General features: G+C 40.3%; 1 protein-coding gene across 1 annotated transcript in view; it reads left to right on the forward strand.

The window, feature by feature from the left end:
• The window catches only part of GOLGB1 (golgin B1), a 79,515-nt gene that overhangs the window by 34,272 nt on the left and 28,135 nt on the right, over window positions 1-17,108 (forward strand). The window contains 4 exon segments of the mRNA XM_006755348.2: window positions 6,572-6,686; window positions 9,073-9,146; window positions 13,156-15,390; window positions 15,392-16,028. Coding sequence (XP_006755411.1) covers window positions 6,572-6,686; window positions 9,073-9,146; window positions 13,156-15,390; window positions 15,392-16,028 — 3,061 coding nt within the window.

Here is a 17,108-nt window from a genome sequence, read left to right on the forward strand (position 1 = left end):
GCTCCACGTCCCTCCATGCTGTCTCAAAGGGTAAGAGATTCTGCTGCATAGTATTCCATGGTATAACTGTACCACAGCTATTTTTAAAATATATTTTTATTGATTTCACAGAGAGAGAGAGAAACATCAATGGTGAGAAAAAATCATTGATTGATTGCCTCCTGCATGCTCCCCACTGGGGATTGAGCCCACAACCCGGGCACATGCCCTTGACCAGAATCGAACCCAGGACCCTTCAGTCCGCAGGCCAGTGCTCCATCCACTGAGCCAAACCAACCAGGGCTGTACCACAGCTTTTTTATCCACTTGTCTACTGATGGGCAATTGGGCTGTTTCCAGATCTTATGCTGCTATGTACATTATGCTGCTATGACAGCCGTGGGCAAACTACAGCCCGTGGGCTGGATCCGGCCCATTTGAAATGAATAAAACTAAAAAAAAAAAAGACTGTACCCTTTTATGTAATGATGTTTACTTTGAATTTATATTAGTCACACAAACACTCCATCCATGCTTTTGTTCTGGCCCTCCAGTCCAGTTTAAGAACCCATTGTGGCCCTCGAGTTAAAAAGTTTGCCCACCCCTGTGCTATGAACAAAGGATGCATACCTTCTTTCTGATTCGTATTTTTGGTTTCTTAGGATATAAGGAATATTAGTTTGCCTATAGTTTTCTTAATATCTTTTTCTGGTGTTGCCGAATGAGTAATGCTGGCATTTTGGAATGAATTAGGAAGTTGTCCTTTCTCTTTCATTTTTTTATACTTGGTATTATTTCTTTCTTAAATTTTTGGTGAAAATTCACCAGTGAAGCCAACTAGTCCTGAAGTTTTCTTTGTGGGAGCATATTTCTGTACAAATTATATTTGTTTTATATCTTGTAGAAAAATTGTCCATTTTATCTAAAATCTCAAATTTATTAGGCATAAAGTTATTCAAATAGTTCCTAATTATCCTTTTGATGTCAGTAGAATCTGTAGTGATATTGGCTCTCCCATTCCTGAGATTGGTAATTTGTGTTTTTTTTCTTATTACAGGTTAGACTGCCCAGAGGTTTATCTACTTTACTGATCTAAAAAATGGCTTTGGTTTTATTGATTCTCTGTTGTTGTTTTTTATTTTTATTTTATTGGTTTATACTTTGATCTTTGTTATTTCCTTCTTCTGTTTACTTTGGATTTGATTTCTTATCTTCTTAAGGTGTTATCTGAGACCATTAGTTTGAGACCTTTCTTGTTTCTAATACTAGAGGCCTGGTGCATGAATCCGTGCACCAGTGGGGTTCCTCGGCCTGACCTGTGGGATCGGGCTGAAACTGGCTCTCTGACATCCCATGAGGGGTTCTGGATTGCAAGAGGGCGTAGGTCGAGCTGAGGGACTCCACCAGTGCATGATCAGGGCCGAGGAGGGATGCAGGAAGTTTGCCAGCCAGGAAGGGACCATGGGAGGGCTCCACGGATGTCTGGCCCATCTTGCTCAGTCCCAACCAGCCGGACCCCAGCAGCAAGCTCACCTACTGGTAGGAGTGTCTTCCCCCTGGTGGTCAGTGCCCATCATAGCGAGCAGTTGAACGGCCTTAGCATATCATTAGCATATTACGCTTTGATTGGTTGAACAGCCAACTGTACAATCAGACACTTAGCATATTAGTCTTTTACCATATAGGATGGATCAAACAGGTAAAATTACATATATGCATAAATACTACACCCACATACATGTTCATAAAAATAACAATACAAAATTAAACTGGGCACACCCCCTGTACACAGTTGAAGGAAAGGCACAATGCCCATACCTCTTAGGGGTCAAGTGGGTCCCTGCCTAACCCGATCTCCTGGTTCTTACTCTCAGTGCACAAAATTCATGCACGGGGTGTCCCTCAGCCCGGCCTGCACCTTCTGTAATCCTGGACCACTGGCTCTTAACCACTCGCCTGCCTGCCTGCCTAATCACCCCTAATCACCTCTACCTGCTGGCCTGATGACCCCCTAACCACTTCTCTCTGCCTGCCAGCCTGATGCCCCCTCTAACCACTCCCCTGCTGGCCTGATCGCCCCCAACTCTTCCCTTGCCAGCCTGATCGCCCCCAGCTGCTCCCTTGTCAGTCTTATCACCCCCAACTGCTCCCCTGCCAGCCTGATCACCCCCTAACAGCTCCCCTGCCGGCCTGATTGCCCCTAACTGCTCCCCGCTGCTGGCCTGATCACCCCTAACTGCCATCCCCTGCTGACCTGATCCACCCTAAGTGCTCTCCCATGCCAGCCTGATTGCCTCCTAACTGCCCTCCCCTGCCGGCCTGATCACCCACTAACTGTTCTACCCTGCAGGCCTGATTGCCCCTACCCACCTCTGCCTCAGCCCTCCCTCAGCCCGGCCTGCACCTTCTGTAATCCTGGACCACTGGCTCCTAACCACTCGCCTGGCTGCCTGCCTAATCACCCCTAATCACCTCTACCTGCTGGCCTGATGACCCCCTAACCACTTCTCTCTGCCTGCCAGCCTGATGCCCCCTCTAACCACTCCCCTGCTGGCCTGATCGCCCCCAAACTGCTCCTCTGCCAGCCTGATCACCCCCAACTGCCCTCCCCTGCAGGCCTGGTCCACCCCAATTTCCCTCCCCTGCTGGCCCAGTTGTCCCCTAACCACTCCCCAGCCAGCCTGGTCATCCTTAACTGCCCTCCCCTGTCAGCCCAGTTGCTCCCAACTGTCCTCCCCTGCTGGCCTGTTCGCCCTCAACTGCTCTTCCTTGTGGTGGCTATCTTGTGATGACATGGGGGTGGCCATCTTGTGACCACACCTGATCCCCCCTAAGTGCTCTCCCATGCCAGCCTGATTGCCTCCTAACTGCCCTCCCCTGCCGGCCTGATCACCCACTAACTGTTCTACCCTGCAGGCCTGATTGCCCCTACCCACCTCTGCCTCAGCCCCCGCTACCATGGCTTTGACTGGAAGGATGCCAGGAAGATGTCGGTCTAATTAGCATATTACCCTTATTAGCATATATTAGTATAGATAGGCATTTTGTACTATCAATTTCTCCCTGAACTCTGCTTTAGCAGCATCCCTCAAATTCATTTTCACTCAGTTTGCAATACAAATATATCTTTTTATTTATTTTTTGCCCTCTGGCTTATTAAGTTTCCAAATATTTGTAGGTGATATGTTTAGAGGTCTTTCTGATTTTTAATTTAATTCCAGAGTACCTATTTTATATGACTTGAATCTTTTAGAATTGATTGAGACTTGTCTCATGGCCCAGAATATTGTCTATATTGGTAAATGGCCCAGGTATACTTGAAAATAATGTATAGTCAGCTCTTGTTGGCTGAGTGTTCTATAAATGTCAGTCATGTTGGTTGATAGTGTTATTCTTTTCTTTCTATCCTTATTGCTTTTTTGCCTACTTGTTCTCTCAATTATTAAGATGATTATTGAAATCATCAGACTATAGTTGTGGATTTATCTATTTCTCCTTTATAGTTCTATCAGTTTTTGTATCATGTATTTTCCACCTGTGTTATTAGGGATATAAACATTTAGGATTTTTATGTCTTTTTGTTGTGTGTGTGTGTGTGTGTGTGTGTGTGTGTGTGTGTGTGTTTAATTACAGTTGACATTCAGTGTTATCTTGGTTTCAGGTGTGCAGCATACTGGTTAGACATTTGTATAAGTTGTGAAGTGACAACAATCTCCCCATGCACCACCCTCCCCCACCCTTAAGTCTAGCACTTACCTGGCACCAAACATAGTTATTACAGTATTAGAGGCCTGGTGCACGAAATTCGTACACAGGGGCATGTGTCCCTCAGCCCAGCCTGCTCTCTTTCCAATCTGGGATCCCTCTCACAATCCAGGACTGCTGGCTCCCAACCGCTAGCCTGCCTGATTGCCGCAAACCACTTATGCCTGCCAGCCTGATCATTCCCAAACCACTCCCCTGCCAGCCTGATCAATGCCTAAGTGCTCCCCTGCCAGCCCGATTGCCCCTAACTTCCCTCCCCTGCCAGCCGGGTCACCCCCAACTGCCCTCCCCTGCAGGCCTGGTCAGCCCCAACTTCCCTCCCCTGCAGGCCTGGTCCCCACCACTGCCCTCCACTGCAGGCCTGGTCACCCCCAAGCATCCTACCCTGCAGGCCTGGTCACTCCTAATTGCCCTCCCATGCTGGCTTGGTTGCCCTCAACTGCCCTCTCCTGCAGGCTTTGTCCCTCCAAACTGCCCTCCCCTGCAGGCCTGATCGCTACCAACTGCCCTCCCCTGTAGGCCTGGGCCCCCCAACTGTCCTCTCCTGCAGGCCTGATCGCCCCCAACTGCCCTCCCCTGCTGGCCATCTTGTGTCCACATGGGGGCGACCATCTTGTGTGTTGGAGTGATGGTCAATTTGCATATTACCTCTTTATTAGATAGGATTATTAACTGTATTCTCTATGCTGTACTTTACATCTCTGTGACTATTTTGTAATTGCTGATTTGTACTTCTTAACCTCTTCATGCTTTCCACCTAGCTCCCCAAGCTCCCCTCCATCTATTTGTTCTCTGTATCTATGATTTTTATGTCTTTTTTTTTTATTGTGACCCAGTTATTGTTATGAAATGACCTTCTTTATCCCTGGTGACATTCTTTGCTATGAGATGTACTTTGTCTGATTTTAATATAGCTACTCTATTTTTCCTTTGATTAGTGTTAATGTGATACATCTTTTTAACAATATACATCCTTAACCATTCAGTCTTCTTAGAGTTAATACTGTTCTACTCCCCTTAAAATATAGAAATCTTATAATCATAAACCCCATGCTATTCCTTTTTTTTTTTTATTGATTAAGGTATTACATGTGTCCTTATCCCCTTGTGCTATTCTTTATGCTGTAGCTGCTGTATGTATTATATTAACAAAAGTTAGAAATCCCAGATCACAATTTCAACATTAAGACTTTTCTTCTATCCTTGTTTGATGGACTTCGTTATGGTTTTCTTTGTAATTTTATTTCCTAGCTTTTATTAAGTTTCTTGCATGTATAAATTTATGTTTGGGAAAATTTTGGCCATTATTTTTTCCAGTAATTTTCATGCCCATTTTGCCCTTTGTTTTTCTCTGCAAGTCTTTACTAAGACTTCCTATTTTTTCATTCATTATAAAATATCTTTCTTTATGTCCTGAGATACTTATAATCTTAGATCTTTAAAATCATTGTTTGCTAATTCCAAAATCTGCATCATTTTGTCCTTGGTCTCTGTTGATTATATTTGTTTGCTTTTTCTGAGAATTCGTCACATTTCCTGTTTCTTTGTGTGGTAAGTGATTTTGTATTGAATATTGTGAGTGTTTTTTTCTCAAGATTCTCTTCTGTTATTTCTAAAATCTGAAGAGTTTTGATTACTTTTTATCAGTCAGTAATTTGGACTCAAACCACAAACTCTGGCCTATGGTAGGCAGCCACTCAAAACTTGGTTGTATTATTTTTGTCTTAGCTGGACTGCTTCAAGTCAGCCCTGCAAATGCGCAATTCATTGTTCATAGTTTATATATAGAATTTAGGGCTCCCCTAAATTTGTCCCAAAGTCTGTCTCCTCATTCTTCAAGCCAGAAACACCTGTGGCTTTTCTGTGGTTCACCTGTCCTGTATAAAGCAAATTGGGAACTTCCCTCAGGATAAAAGCCATAAAATCCTTACACTCATCTCTTGTCATTTCTTTAAGCTTGAAATGAAGGTTTGGGGCTAAGTGAGCTATAAAGACCCTCAAGGCTCAAAAATTCTACAATTTTCTGAAAAATTATATAGAATAATCCCCCTGGAGAAGAAAAATATATAAAAAGACATAAAACTAAAGGTGTGGCATAATTTGATATTTGCCTGTCATTAGAAAAAGCAAACAGTACACATGCATCAATGAAACACAAGCGAAAAACAATTGTGGCTCTTCCTCCTTTCCTAAGGGGTACATATTACTTTGCCTGTGTTCTTCCTTGAGAGCTTCTCTATGTTCAGTCTCCTGAAGAGTCACCTTGTTATCATGTGACATTAATCTAATTTTGTGATGTTATGTATTTGTGAATTTAAAGATGTTCTTTCCTATGCAATGGACTTGGGATTCTGTCTTTGTAATCTAGGCTTCAGTTTTACATTCAAAAACCAATGAACTAGAAGCTTATGTGAAATATTTTTTCTTTCTAGAAAAAAATATTCTTTAATAATTACTTAAGCAATAAGTAGATGCTCTTTTTTAAAATATATATATTTTTTTATTGCTTTAAGAGAGGACAGGAGAGAAGAGAGAGATAGAAAACATCAATAATGAGAGAGAATCATTGATCAGCTGCCTCTTACACCTCTACTGGGGATTGAGCCCACAGTCTGGGCATGTGCTGTGATAGGGAATTGAACCATGACCTTCTAGTTCATAGCTTTATGTTCAACCACTGAGTCATGCCATCTGGGCAGTAATGCTACTTTTAACATATTTTCATGGCTGAAGAACTTTTAGAAGACGAAAATGCTTAAGGCTATCTAGCACTAGTATGAGAGTTTTTCACTGGAGATAATTAATTTGTTGTTTTTCTACAATTTAGGTGGTCACTGAGGAGAATATTGCCTTTTTGCAGAAGAGAGTGGTAGAACTAGAGAAGGAAAAGGGGGCCTTGCTCCTTAGTTCCATAGAACTGGAGGAACTGAAAGCTGAGAATGGTAGGTAAAAATGAAAACCATAATTCTATCTTCTTAACCCACAAGTGCTTCTACTTTTACCATGATATGCATATAATATACAGGTTCTCTGATTATTTGATAATAAAAATCTTACTTAGATAGCTGAGGGTGATTATTGAAGACAGGATTAACATAATTTAAACAATTTAAACACAGTACCAATGTTTACTATAACTTTTTGCATCATGGGTTATAAATGCTGTAGGATATCTGTATTATATTCATTTTGGAGTACTCAAGGACTGTTAAAGGAAAAATGGCCTAAATAGGACTTGAATAAGATGATGAATTTTTAAATAGGAAAAATGAAAAAAGAACAGAAATGCCTGGTAATAAATTTGTGAGATGAGGTAATAGAGATCAGTTAAATAAAGGTTCAAAGGTAGAAACGATTTTGGGTTTTATTTATGCTATACTCAACTGAGAACCCTATACTTATCTTTAAGGCCTCAGCTAGAGTGTTATCTTTTTCAGGAAGTTGACTTTGATACCCCAAAGTTGGGTTAAATGCATTTTTGTGCTTTTGTAACATCCTTGCATTCCTTTAACATTATATTAAAATAATTTGTTTATATTTTATACTATTTGCTCTTCAAAGATAAAGGTAAGCTGTTTCAGAATGGGCCATTTTCGTTGTTCTTTGCTTTACCTTTTATCAGCAACTAGAATAGTATCTGTCAAATAGTAGCTGCCAAATAAAGTTTTGTTGGCTTGAACTAAATTTAGCATTTTATTCTGTAGGAATGTGTGTGAATAGTTTAGTAAGGATGAAGACATACCTTCTCCCATTTATCACCTGCTTCACAAGGACCTTATGATTTTAGTAGCATGTAGTTAATGCTTTACTGATCTGTTTTATACTGATTAACTAATATGCTATGTCTTGAGTGAAAATGAATACCAAGTAAAGTTTGTCTCATTTCTTAAATTCTAAAACCAGTATTTCCACCCTAATCATGCTATAATTACACTTAGCTCTAAACTGGGGGTTACTTTATTAGGCTACTAGAGGCCCGGTGCACGACATTTGTGCACTGGGGGTAGGGGGGGTCCCTCAGCCTGGCCTGCACCCTCTTGCAGTCCAGGACCCCCTTGGGGGATGTCTGCCTGCCACCTGACTGCAGGGAGTGGGCCTAAGCCACTTGTGAAGTGTCTGAACATATTGTATGACTTAAATTTGTTTCATGAATGTTTACTCATTCAGCAAATTTTTATGTTCCAGACACTAATCTAGTTGCTAGGGATGCTCTGAACATATTAGAAGGGAAGATAGGCCATAAACATGTATCTAAATAAGATCATTTCAGAGAGTGATAAGTCTATATATGTATAAAAGCCTAAGTGACCATTATCACTGGACAGCCGGCCAGTAGCTATGATGCTCACTGACCACCAGGTGGCAGATGCTCAATGCAGGAGCTGCCCCTGGTGGTCAGTGTGCTCCCACAGCCAACCTCCTGCGGCCGGCTAACCTACCGCGGTCCCTCCCCCTAGCCGGCCGACCCCAACTGGCCCTGATCGGGACTGAGCAGGGCAGCCGCAATCAACCCTGGTTGCTGGCCAGGCCAAGGGACCCCACCTGTGCATGAATTTGTGCACCAGCTCTCTAGTTGCATTATAATAGAACATGGGATAGAACTCAGAAGACTGGGTTCTAATTTCAGCTCTCTATGAACCAGCTGTATATATAGGTCATGGCATTTCTTCGTTTCCTCATATGGTCATTGAGGAGATTTGGACAGCTCCCTTCTAGTGCTAAAATTTGATATCTTTATGAACATATGTAAAAGAATATTGAGGACATTATAAGTGCTATATTAATATAAGATGTTTATGAATACAGTAGAGTTATGGATAAATTAAGGCAAATTTATTACCCTAGAAGTCTCAACTTATTTTTAAAGAAATATTCACTGCTTCTTGTCACATGCTCGGATGTCCTTTAAAGCCTCCACTTTCTATAATAACAAAAGCATAATATGCTAATTAGGCTGGAAGACCTTTGGGACTAAGCCATGGCGCCGCGGGGGCCAAGGCAGAGGCAGGCCACCACGGCAGTGGGCACCGAGGCCCTTGCACGAATTTTGTGCATTGGGCCTTTAGTTTATTATATTTCACTCAGGTTATTATTATCACCTAGTAGTAGGTGATAATACCTGCTATTTTCTTGCAATTTCTATCTTATACCTGCTCTTTTCTTGCCATTTCTTTTTAATTAGCCTTTTCTCCCCCAAACTACTTTTATCTGTTTCTTTACTCTTGATTATTTCATGCATCTCAAAAAGCCTCACACATAAAATCATGCCTCTGGGTTTTTGAACACTTTACCTATATCTCCTAAGGATATTTATTTTGTGACTTTCAGAAAAACTATCTTCTCAGATTACTCTCCTGGAGGCTCAGAATAGAACTGGAGAGGCAGATAGAGAAGTCAATGAGGTAAGTGATGCATTCTTAAAATAACCAGAATGTGAACTAGAGCACGAGGATTTAGTTTCAAACCTAAACATTTCTGCAATTTTCTAATGTTGACAGACAATTACATTACCTAGAAAGTTAGATCTGTTTAAGAAATTCAGTGGTTATTATTTCCCATATACTCATTTATTTCTGAATATTTGGATTCTTTAATTTGTCCTGAACAAATAAAAAGAGGTTTGATAACCCATTTCTCATAATGGGTTATCATTTATCTCAACTTCTTTGCCCATCTCAAAATAGTTTCTCAGTAAAGTGCTCAGATAAACACTCTAGTTTATCCCCTGCCCCCCAATCAGTTGGCACAGTTTCACTTAAGATTATATTAAAAAGGTATTTTTGGATGATGTTTCTTTTTATAATCTGAAAATTACTATAATAAATTTGTGATTCCTTAATACTCTGTTGATATAAGATTACTGTTAGCCGGTGTTTTATTAGCTATGCTTTTCCAATCAGTAAGTCAATGATAGAGTCATAAATGGCCTTGAGAAATAATGTAACTTCTTAACAGAAGTGTCTGCTTGCTTATTGTATTAAAGTTCTCCAGAGAAATAGAATAGGAAGTGTGTGTGTGTGTGTGTGTGGAGAGAGAGAGGGCGGGGGGGAGATATTTTAAGGAATTAACTCACGCAATTGTGGAGGCTGGCAAATTCAGAATGTACAGGTTAGGCCAGCAGACTGGAGACCCAGAGAAGAGTTGAAGTTCAAATCCAAAGGCAATCTGCTGACAGAATTCCCTCTTTGGAGGACAACATCTTTTTTTTTTTTTTTTTGAGTGGGTGGGTTTTAAGGCCTTCAACTGATTGGGTAAGACCCACCCACATTATAGAGAATAATATGCTTTATTCAAAGTCTACTGATTTAAATGTAATCTCACCCAAAAATACCTTCACAGAAACATCTAGAGTAATATTTGACCAAGTGTGACCTAGCCAAGATGGCAATAAAATTAACCACCACAATTATATTCAATGCCTTTTCTTTTCATGGGGCCATTCATGCTCTGTTCACAAAATTGTCAAAAGTAATTAAATTTTGAAAATAGTAGCATTATATGAATACTGACAGAGTAAAAATAAATTTTGTTTGACCAGGGGATGCTTAATGTTTTAAGATGCTTAGTAGTGGCTAATGAGAACAAGATAATTTAGCTCAAAAAGGAACAAATAAGAAAGATGGGAATCTGTTAAGAAGAAAAGAAAGAAAAACAAAACAACCAGAAGGGAGAACAAATAGGGAACAATGAAAAAAGAAAGATAAAAAGGCACTCAGAAATTGCAAAGAAAGGGTGAATAAGATCATTCCGTGGGATAAGAGAAGGTGAGTAGGAAAGTGTAAATGCAGCTGACAGAGGCAGACTTGTATTAGGAGAAAAAGTGAGAGGGCTAGAAACAGTTAAATTCTCTGGTTATCTGCCCTCTCCTTATGGGATGACATTGATTTTTTACTGGAGCCAAAAAGTTAATTAAACTGTAGATGTAGGAAGCAGCAGATAGCATGACAGTTCAAAAAGAGGAAATAAGAATACTTAGGGTAAGAGAGAGAACAAAAAAGGAGTTCGTTATATTAATGTCTTCTGGCAGGTGTGATTCCTTAACCATATCAGATTTTTAATGTATATTTGGATGGAAAAATAGGAATGTGACATGAAGAAATTATAAAGAAACATTTTTCCTGTCCCAAATACTGTTTCTAGAAACATGACTGTGAATAATACAGAAAGTGAAGAGTTTTAAATGATTAAAAATAATGCTTATGAAAACATGAGATAACTTTTATCAGAATAATAATTCTAAAATAATGAATTTTTTCTTAGTGGCTGAGAATGATACTAAGCTAATATTCACTGAATACTTACTATGTGCCAGTTTTTGCTAGTAGGTGGCAGAACTAAGATATGAACTTGGACAGTTAGACTGCAGAGCTTGTACTCTTGACTACTTCATTATTTGACAATTTTCTATCAAATTGGATTTTTTTTCTGGTAGGAAAAGGTATTATTGACCAAGGTGGAGATTTTATTATACATATAGGCCTGGTGCACAAAATTTGTTCACTCAGGGGGTGTCCCTCAGCCTGGCCTGTGCCCTCTTGCAATCTGGGAGCCCTTGGGAGATGTCAGACTGATGACTTAGGCCAGCTCCCTGCAGGGAGTTGGCCTAAGCCGGCAGTTGGACATTCTTAGCACTGCCGCGGAGGCGAGAGAGGCTCCCACCACTGCTGCTGTGCTCACCAGCTGTGAGCCTGACTTCTGGCTGTGGTGCTCCCCCGTGGGAGTGCACTGACTCCAGGGGGCAGCTCTTGCATTGCGCGTCTGCCCCTGGTGGTCAGTGCACTTCATAGCGACTGGTTGTTCTGCTGTTGGGCCGAAACTGGTTCTCCAGTCGGGGCTGGGGAGGAACACGGAAGGTTGGCCAGCCGTTGAGGGACCGTGGGAGGGCTCCAGGGTGTGTCTGGCCCATCTTGCTCAGTCCTGATTGGCCTGACCCCAGCAGCAAGCTAACCTACCAGTCAGAGCATCTGCCCCCTGGTGGTTAGTGCACATCATAGCAACTGGTCAACTGGTTGACTGTCTGCCCCCTGGTGCTCAGTGCACAGCATAGTGACTGGTTGTCTGTCTGCACCCTGGTGGTCAGTGCACGTCATAGTGAGCAGTTGAGCAGCCTTAGCATATCATTAACATATTACGCTTTGATTGGTTGAATGGATGACCAGACACTTAGCATATTAGGCTTTTATTGTATAGGATACTGTCCCCAAACTCACTTAATAAAAATACTAATTAAATTTACTATGAGATTTCACTGATTTTGTTTTCCTAAAAAACAATTATAGAAGTAATTTATATGGATTGAGCAGTTTAACACAATGATCTCTATATATAAAAGCCTAAGCAACCGGCCAACCGGCTCATAGCTATGACGCGCAATGACCAGCAGGGGGCAGATGCTTTGACTGATAGCTATGACGCACACTGACCACCAGGAGGCAGATGCTCAATGCAGGAGCTGCCAAGTTGCGGTGACTTGACAGCTACGGTTCTCTGGTGACTCAACCAGAGCCAGAGAGGAGGGAGCCGATTCCAGGGTGTGCCACCCAAGAACCACCCTCTTACAATCCGGGATTTCTCAGGGGATGTTAGAGAGCCAGTTTCGGCCTGATTCCCACAGCGAGGCTGAGGGACTCCACCGGTGCACGAATCCGTGCACCAGGTCTCTAGTCTTTATAATAATAATGATTCCCATTTTGCCAAAGAAGTCCGTAATTTCTTACATAAGTTCCAGCAAGACTCCTTTTTGGTTATTTGATCCTGATCATTTATTTCAATCTATAGCAAGCCCTCACTCAAATAATGTCATTTCATTCAAAGTTGTTTCAATATAATGTTGATAAGATGCCGCAGGAACTTAACTCTTTTTTATATCAATTAATCTATGGTAAAATTGGTTTCATTATACATAGTTTTGCCACAGTTCTAAGAATCTATCAATATCATGAGGACTTACTGTACTTGGTTAAAAATACACCTGTCTATTAATTGCTCATTTCAAGTTTAGAAAAAGGAATTTTATAACTTCCTTCTTGGTATAGTATGAAAAATTTTTTTATATAGTTCCTGTTTCCTTTTTAAATTTTAAGCATTTCTTGGGGGAAATAAGTAGGTATTTTAATTTGAACAAATAAAGTTTCCCAAGTAAGCAATATCTAGAAAATAAGTTACAGCTTTTCTTAGGCCTTATGAATATTGCTTCACCTCAGTGCAAAAATGAGAGGGTGCCTTAGAGGTCCAACTTGGAAAATAAATACTGATTTTAAGAGTATTTAGCAGTTTAATGATAGGAAGAAGGTTTGGACTAAAAGATTTCAGGTTTTGGAAAATGCACAAAATGCCATTTATTAATTAAACTATTTCTTATAAACCATTTGATTGAAGTTTTTTTCTTTTAATTTTGTATTTTAAAAACAGGTCAGCATGATTGATATTTCCAGGCTCAACAAGAGCAACTCTTCTGCTGAAGAAAGTGGACAAGATGTCCAAGAGAACACATTTTTTCAGAAACATAAAGAACTGTCAGTTTTACTGTTGGAAATGAAAGAAGCTCAAGAGGAGATTGCATTTCTTAAGTTGCAGCTCCAGGGCAAAAGGGCTGAGGAGGACCCTGAGGTCCTTGACCAGAAAGAATTGAAACAGATAGAAAGTGAAGGAAAACCTTCAGTTGCAATGAAAATATTACTTGAAGATACAGGGCAACATTTTCTTCCAATATCAAATGAAGAGAGCAGTCTTCCAGCAATTGAAAAAAAAGAGATGAGCTCTGAACATCAAAATAGAATATCTGAGAAAATATCTTTAAATGACACTGGAATGGAATTGAAATCAACAAAACAGTATGATGTTGATAATCCCCCTTGTGCTGTACCAGGCATTTGTCAGTGTCACCAGGATGAATTGGAAACACTAAAAAGTCAAATTTTGGAGCTCAAGAGTAGCTTCCATAAAGCAGAAGAAACATATGGGAAAAATTTAGATGAGAAAGCTAAGGAAATAAGCAATTTAACTCAATTGGTTGAGGAGTTTAAGAAAAATGCTGAAGACTCCAACAGTGCATTCACTGCTTTGTCTGAAGAAAGAGACCAGCTTCTCTCTCAGGTGAAAGAACTGAGTGTAGTAACAGAGCTGAGGGCTCAGGTAAAACAACTGGAAGAGAACCTTGCAGAGGCAGAAAGGCAAAGAAGACTTGACTATGAAAGTCTAACTCATCACAACTTGCTTACTGAACAGATCCAGAGTCTCAGCATAGAAGCCAAATCTAAAGATGTGAAAATTGAAGTTTTACAGAACGAACTGGATGGTGTACAACTTCAGTTTTCTGAGCAGAGTGCATTGATAAAAAACCTACAAAGCCAGCTACAGAAGAAGGAATGCGAGGTGCTTGAGGGGGCAGAACATCTGAGGGATATCACAAATAAGATGGAAGAACTTTCACAAGCTCTTTCACAGAAGGAACTTGAAATAGCAAAAATGGATCAACTCTTACTGGAGAAAAAGAGAGATGTGGAAACCCTTCGACAAACCATTGAAGAGAAGGACCAGCAAGTGACAGAAATAAGCTTTAGTATGACTGAGAAAATGGTTCAGCTTAATGAAGAGAAGTTTTCTCTTGGGGTTGAAATTAAGACTCTTAAAGAACAGCTGAATTTATTATCCAGAGCTGAAGAGTCAAAAAAAGAGCAAGTAGAAGATAAAGAAGTTGTTTCTGGTCTTAAGCAGACTTTTGATGAGTTTAGTCCAGCAGGACTAATAAGTAAAGAAGAACTTCAGCATGAATTAGATTTTGTAAAGAAAGAAAGTGAGCAAAGAAAGAGAAAGCTCCAGGCAGCTCTTATTAACAGAAAGGAACTTCTACAAAGAGTCAGTAGATTAGAAGAGGAATTGGCCAAAGTGAAAGATGAATCTAGGAAAGAAGTCCCATTCAGTGACAATGAGAGGAGAGAAATGGAGAAAGATAAAGAAAATAAAGAAGACTCAGAAAAATGTGTAACTTCTAAGTGCCATGAAATAGAAATTTCTTTAAAACAGACAATATCTCAGAAAGAATTAGAACTAGAGCATTTAAGGAAGGATTTGGAAGAAAAGGCAGCAGTTGAAGAAGAGTTACAGGCTCTCATCAAACAGATGAATCAGAACTTCCAAGATAAGTTAAACCAAATAGATTTGCTCCAAGCAGAAATCATTGAAAACCAAGCAATTATTCAAAAGTTAACCACAGGTAACAAGGATGCAGGTGATGGAGGCTCAGCAGAACCTGTAAAAGAAACAGTTGTGAGCAGTCCACCTGGTGCAGGTGGTGGTGAACACTGGAAACCAGAACTGGAAGAAAAGATACTGGACCTTGAAAAAGAAAAGGAACAACTTCAGAAGAAGCTACAGGAAGTGTTAACCTCTCGCAAGGTGATTCTTAAAAAGGCACAGGAGAAAGAAAGACATCTTAGGGAGGAGCTAAAGCAACAGAAAGATAACTATAATCGCTTGCAAGAACAGTTTAATGAGCAAAGCAGAGAAAATGAGAACATTGGAGACCAGCTAAAGCAACTCCAGATTCAAATAAGGGAATCTGTAGACAAAAAACTCCCAGGCACTGACCAGCAGGAACCAGGCTCTCCTGCTCAAGGTTTAGAAAAACATTTATTCAAAACCATTGAGCACTTCTCATCCCGGAGATGCAAATGCTCTGCAGGACAATACTTCTGTTGCCCAGATTAAGACCCAGCTCAAAGAAATAGAGGCTGAGAAAGAAGAGTTAGAATTGAGGATTAGTTCTACAACAAGTGAACTTACGAAAAAATCAGAAGAGGTATTTCAATTACAGGAGCAGATAAATAAACAGAATTTTGAAATCCAAAGTCTGAAAACAGCATCCCATGAAGCTGAAGCCCACACTGAAAGCCTGAAGCAGAAATTAGAAAGCAGTCAACTAGAGATTGCTGGATTAGAACGTTTAAGAGAATTACAGCCTCAACTAGATGAATTGCAAGAACTCATAGGCAAAAAGGAAGAAGAAGTTAGATACCTTTCTGTACAGCTTAATGAAAAGGAAGCAGCTCTAACTAAAGTACAGACAGAGATCATAGAACAAGAGGATTTAATTAAGGCTCTGCATACACAGCTGGAAATGCAAGCCAAAGAACATGATGAAAAGATAAAGCAGTTACAGGTGGAACTTTGTGAAATGAAGCAAAAACCAGAAGAGACTGGAGAAGAAAGTAAAGCAAAACAAATACATAGGAAACTGCAAGCTGCCCTCATTTCCCGAAAAGAAGCACTAAAAGAAAACAAAGGTCTCCAAGAGGAGTTGTCTTTGGCCAAAGATACCATCGAACATCTCACTAAGTCTCTGGCAGATTTGGAAAACCAAGTTTCTGCTCAAAACCAAGAAAAAGATGCATTCTTAGGAAACTTAGCTCTTCTTCAAGAAGAAAGAGACAAACTTATTACTGAAATGGACAGATCTTTAATGGAAAATCAAAGTCTCAATGGTTCTTGTGAAAGTCTAAAATTAGCTTTGGAGGGTCTTACTGAAGACAAAGAAAACCTAATGAAGGAAATTGAATCTTTGAAATGTTCTAAGATGGCAGAAAGCACCGAGTGGCAAGAGAAACACAAAGAGTTACAAAAAGAATATGAAATTCTTCTGCAGTCCTATGAGAATGTTAGTAATGAGGCAGAAAGGATTCAGCATGTGGTGGAAACTGTGAGGCAAGAGAAACAAGAACTATATGGTAGGCTACGAAGCACAGAAACAAACAAGAAAGAGCTGGAAAAGCAGTTGCAGGATGCTCAACAGGAAATGGAAGAAATGAAAGAAAAGATGAGAAAGTTTGCTAAATCCAAACAGCAAAAGATCCTAGAGTTGGAAGAAGAGAATGACCGGCTTCGAGCAGAGGCACATCCTGCAGGAGGTACATCTAAAGATTGTATGGAAGAACTTCTTTCTTCCAATTCCAACATGAAGGAGGAACTAGAAAGGGTCAAAACAGACTATAAAAACCTTTCTAAGGAGTTTGAGGCTTTAATGACTGAGAAAAACTCTCTGAATGAAGAGATTCAAGATTTAAAGCACAAGATAGAAGATAATGTATCCAAACAAGTTTGTCTAGAGGCCCCTGAGACACCTGATAACCAGATGCATATCACTGAAGAGACTGCAAGCCAGTCTCTCCCAGGTGAGGCTAATCAGGAAAACTCTTCAAGGCCTGAATATTCAGAATCCATTCTACCAGACACCAGTGCCAATCTTGGTACAAGTGAGAATGTCAGCTCACATGATGAAATTAATAACTACCTACAGCAGATTGATCAGCTCAAAGAAAGAATTGCTGAATTGGAGGAGGAGGAACAAAAAGAAAACGAATTTAACA

This window comes from Myotis davidii, unplaced genomic scaffold (genome assembly GCF_000327345.1).
Source record: "Myotis davidii unplaced genomic scaffold, ASM32734v1 scaffold292, whole genome shotgun sequence".
NCBI lineage: Eukaryota > Metazoa > Chordata > Mammalia > Chiroptera > Vespertilionidae > Myotis > Myotis davidii.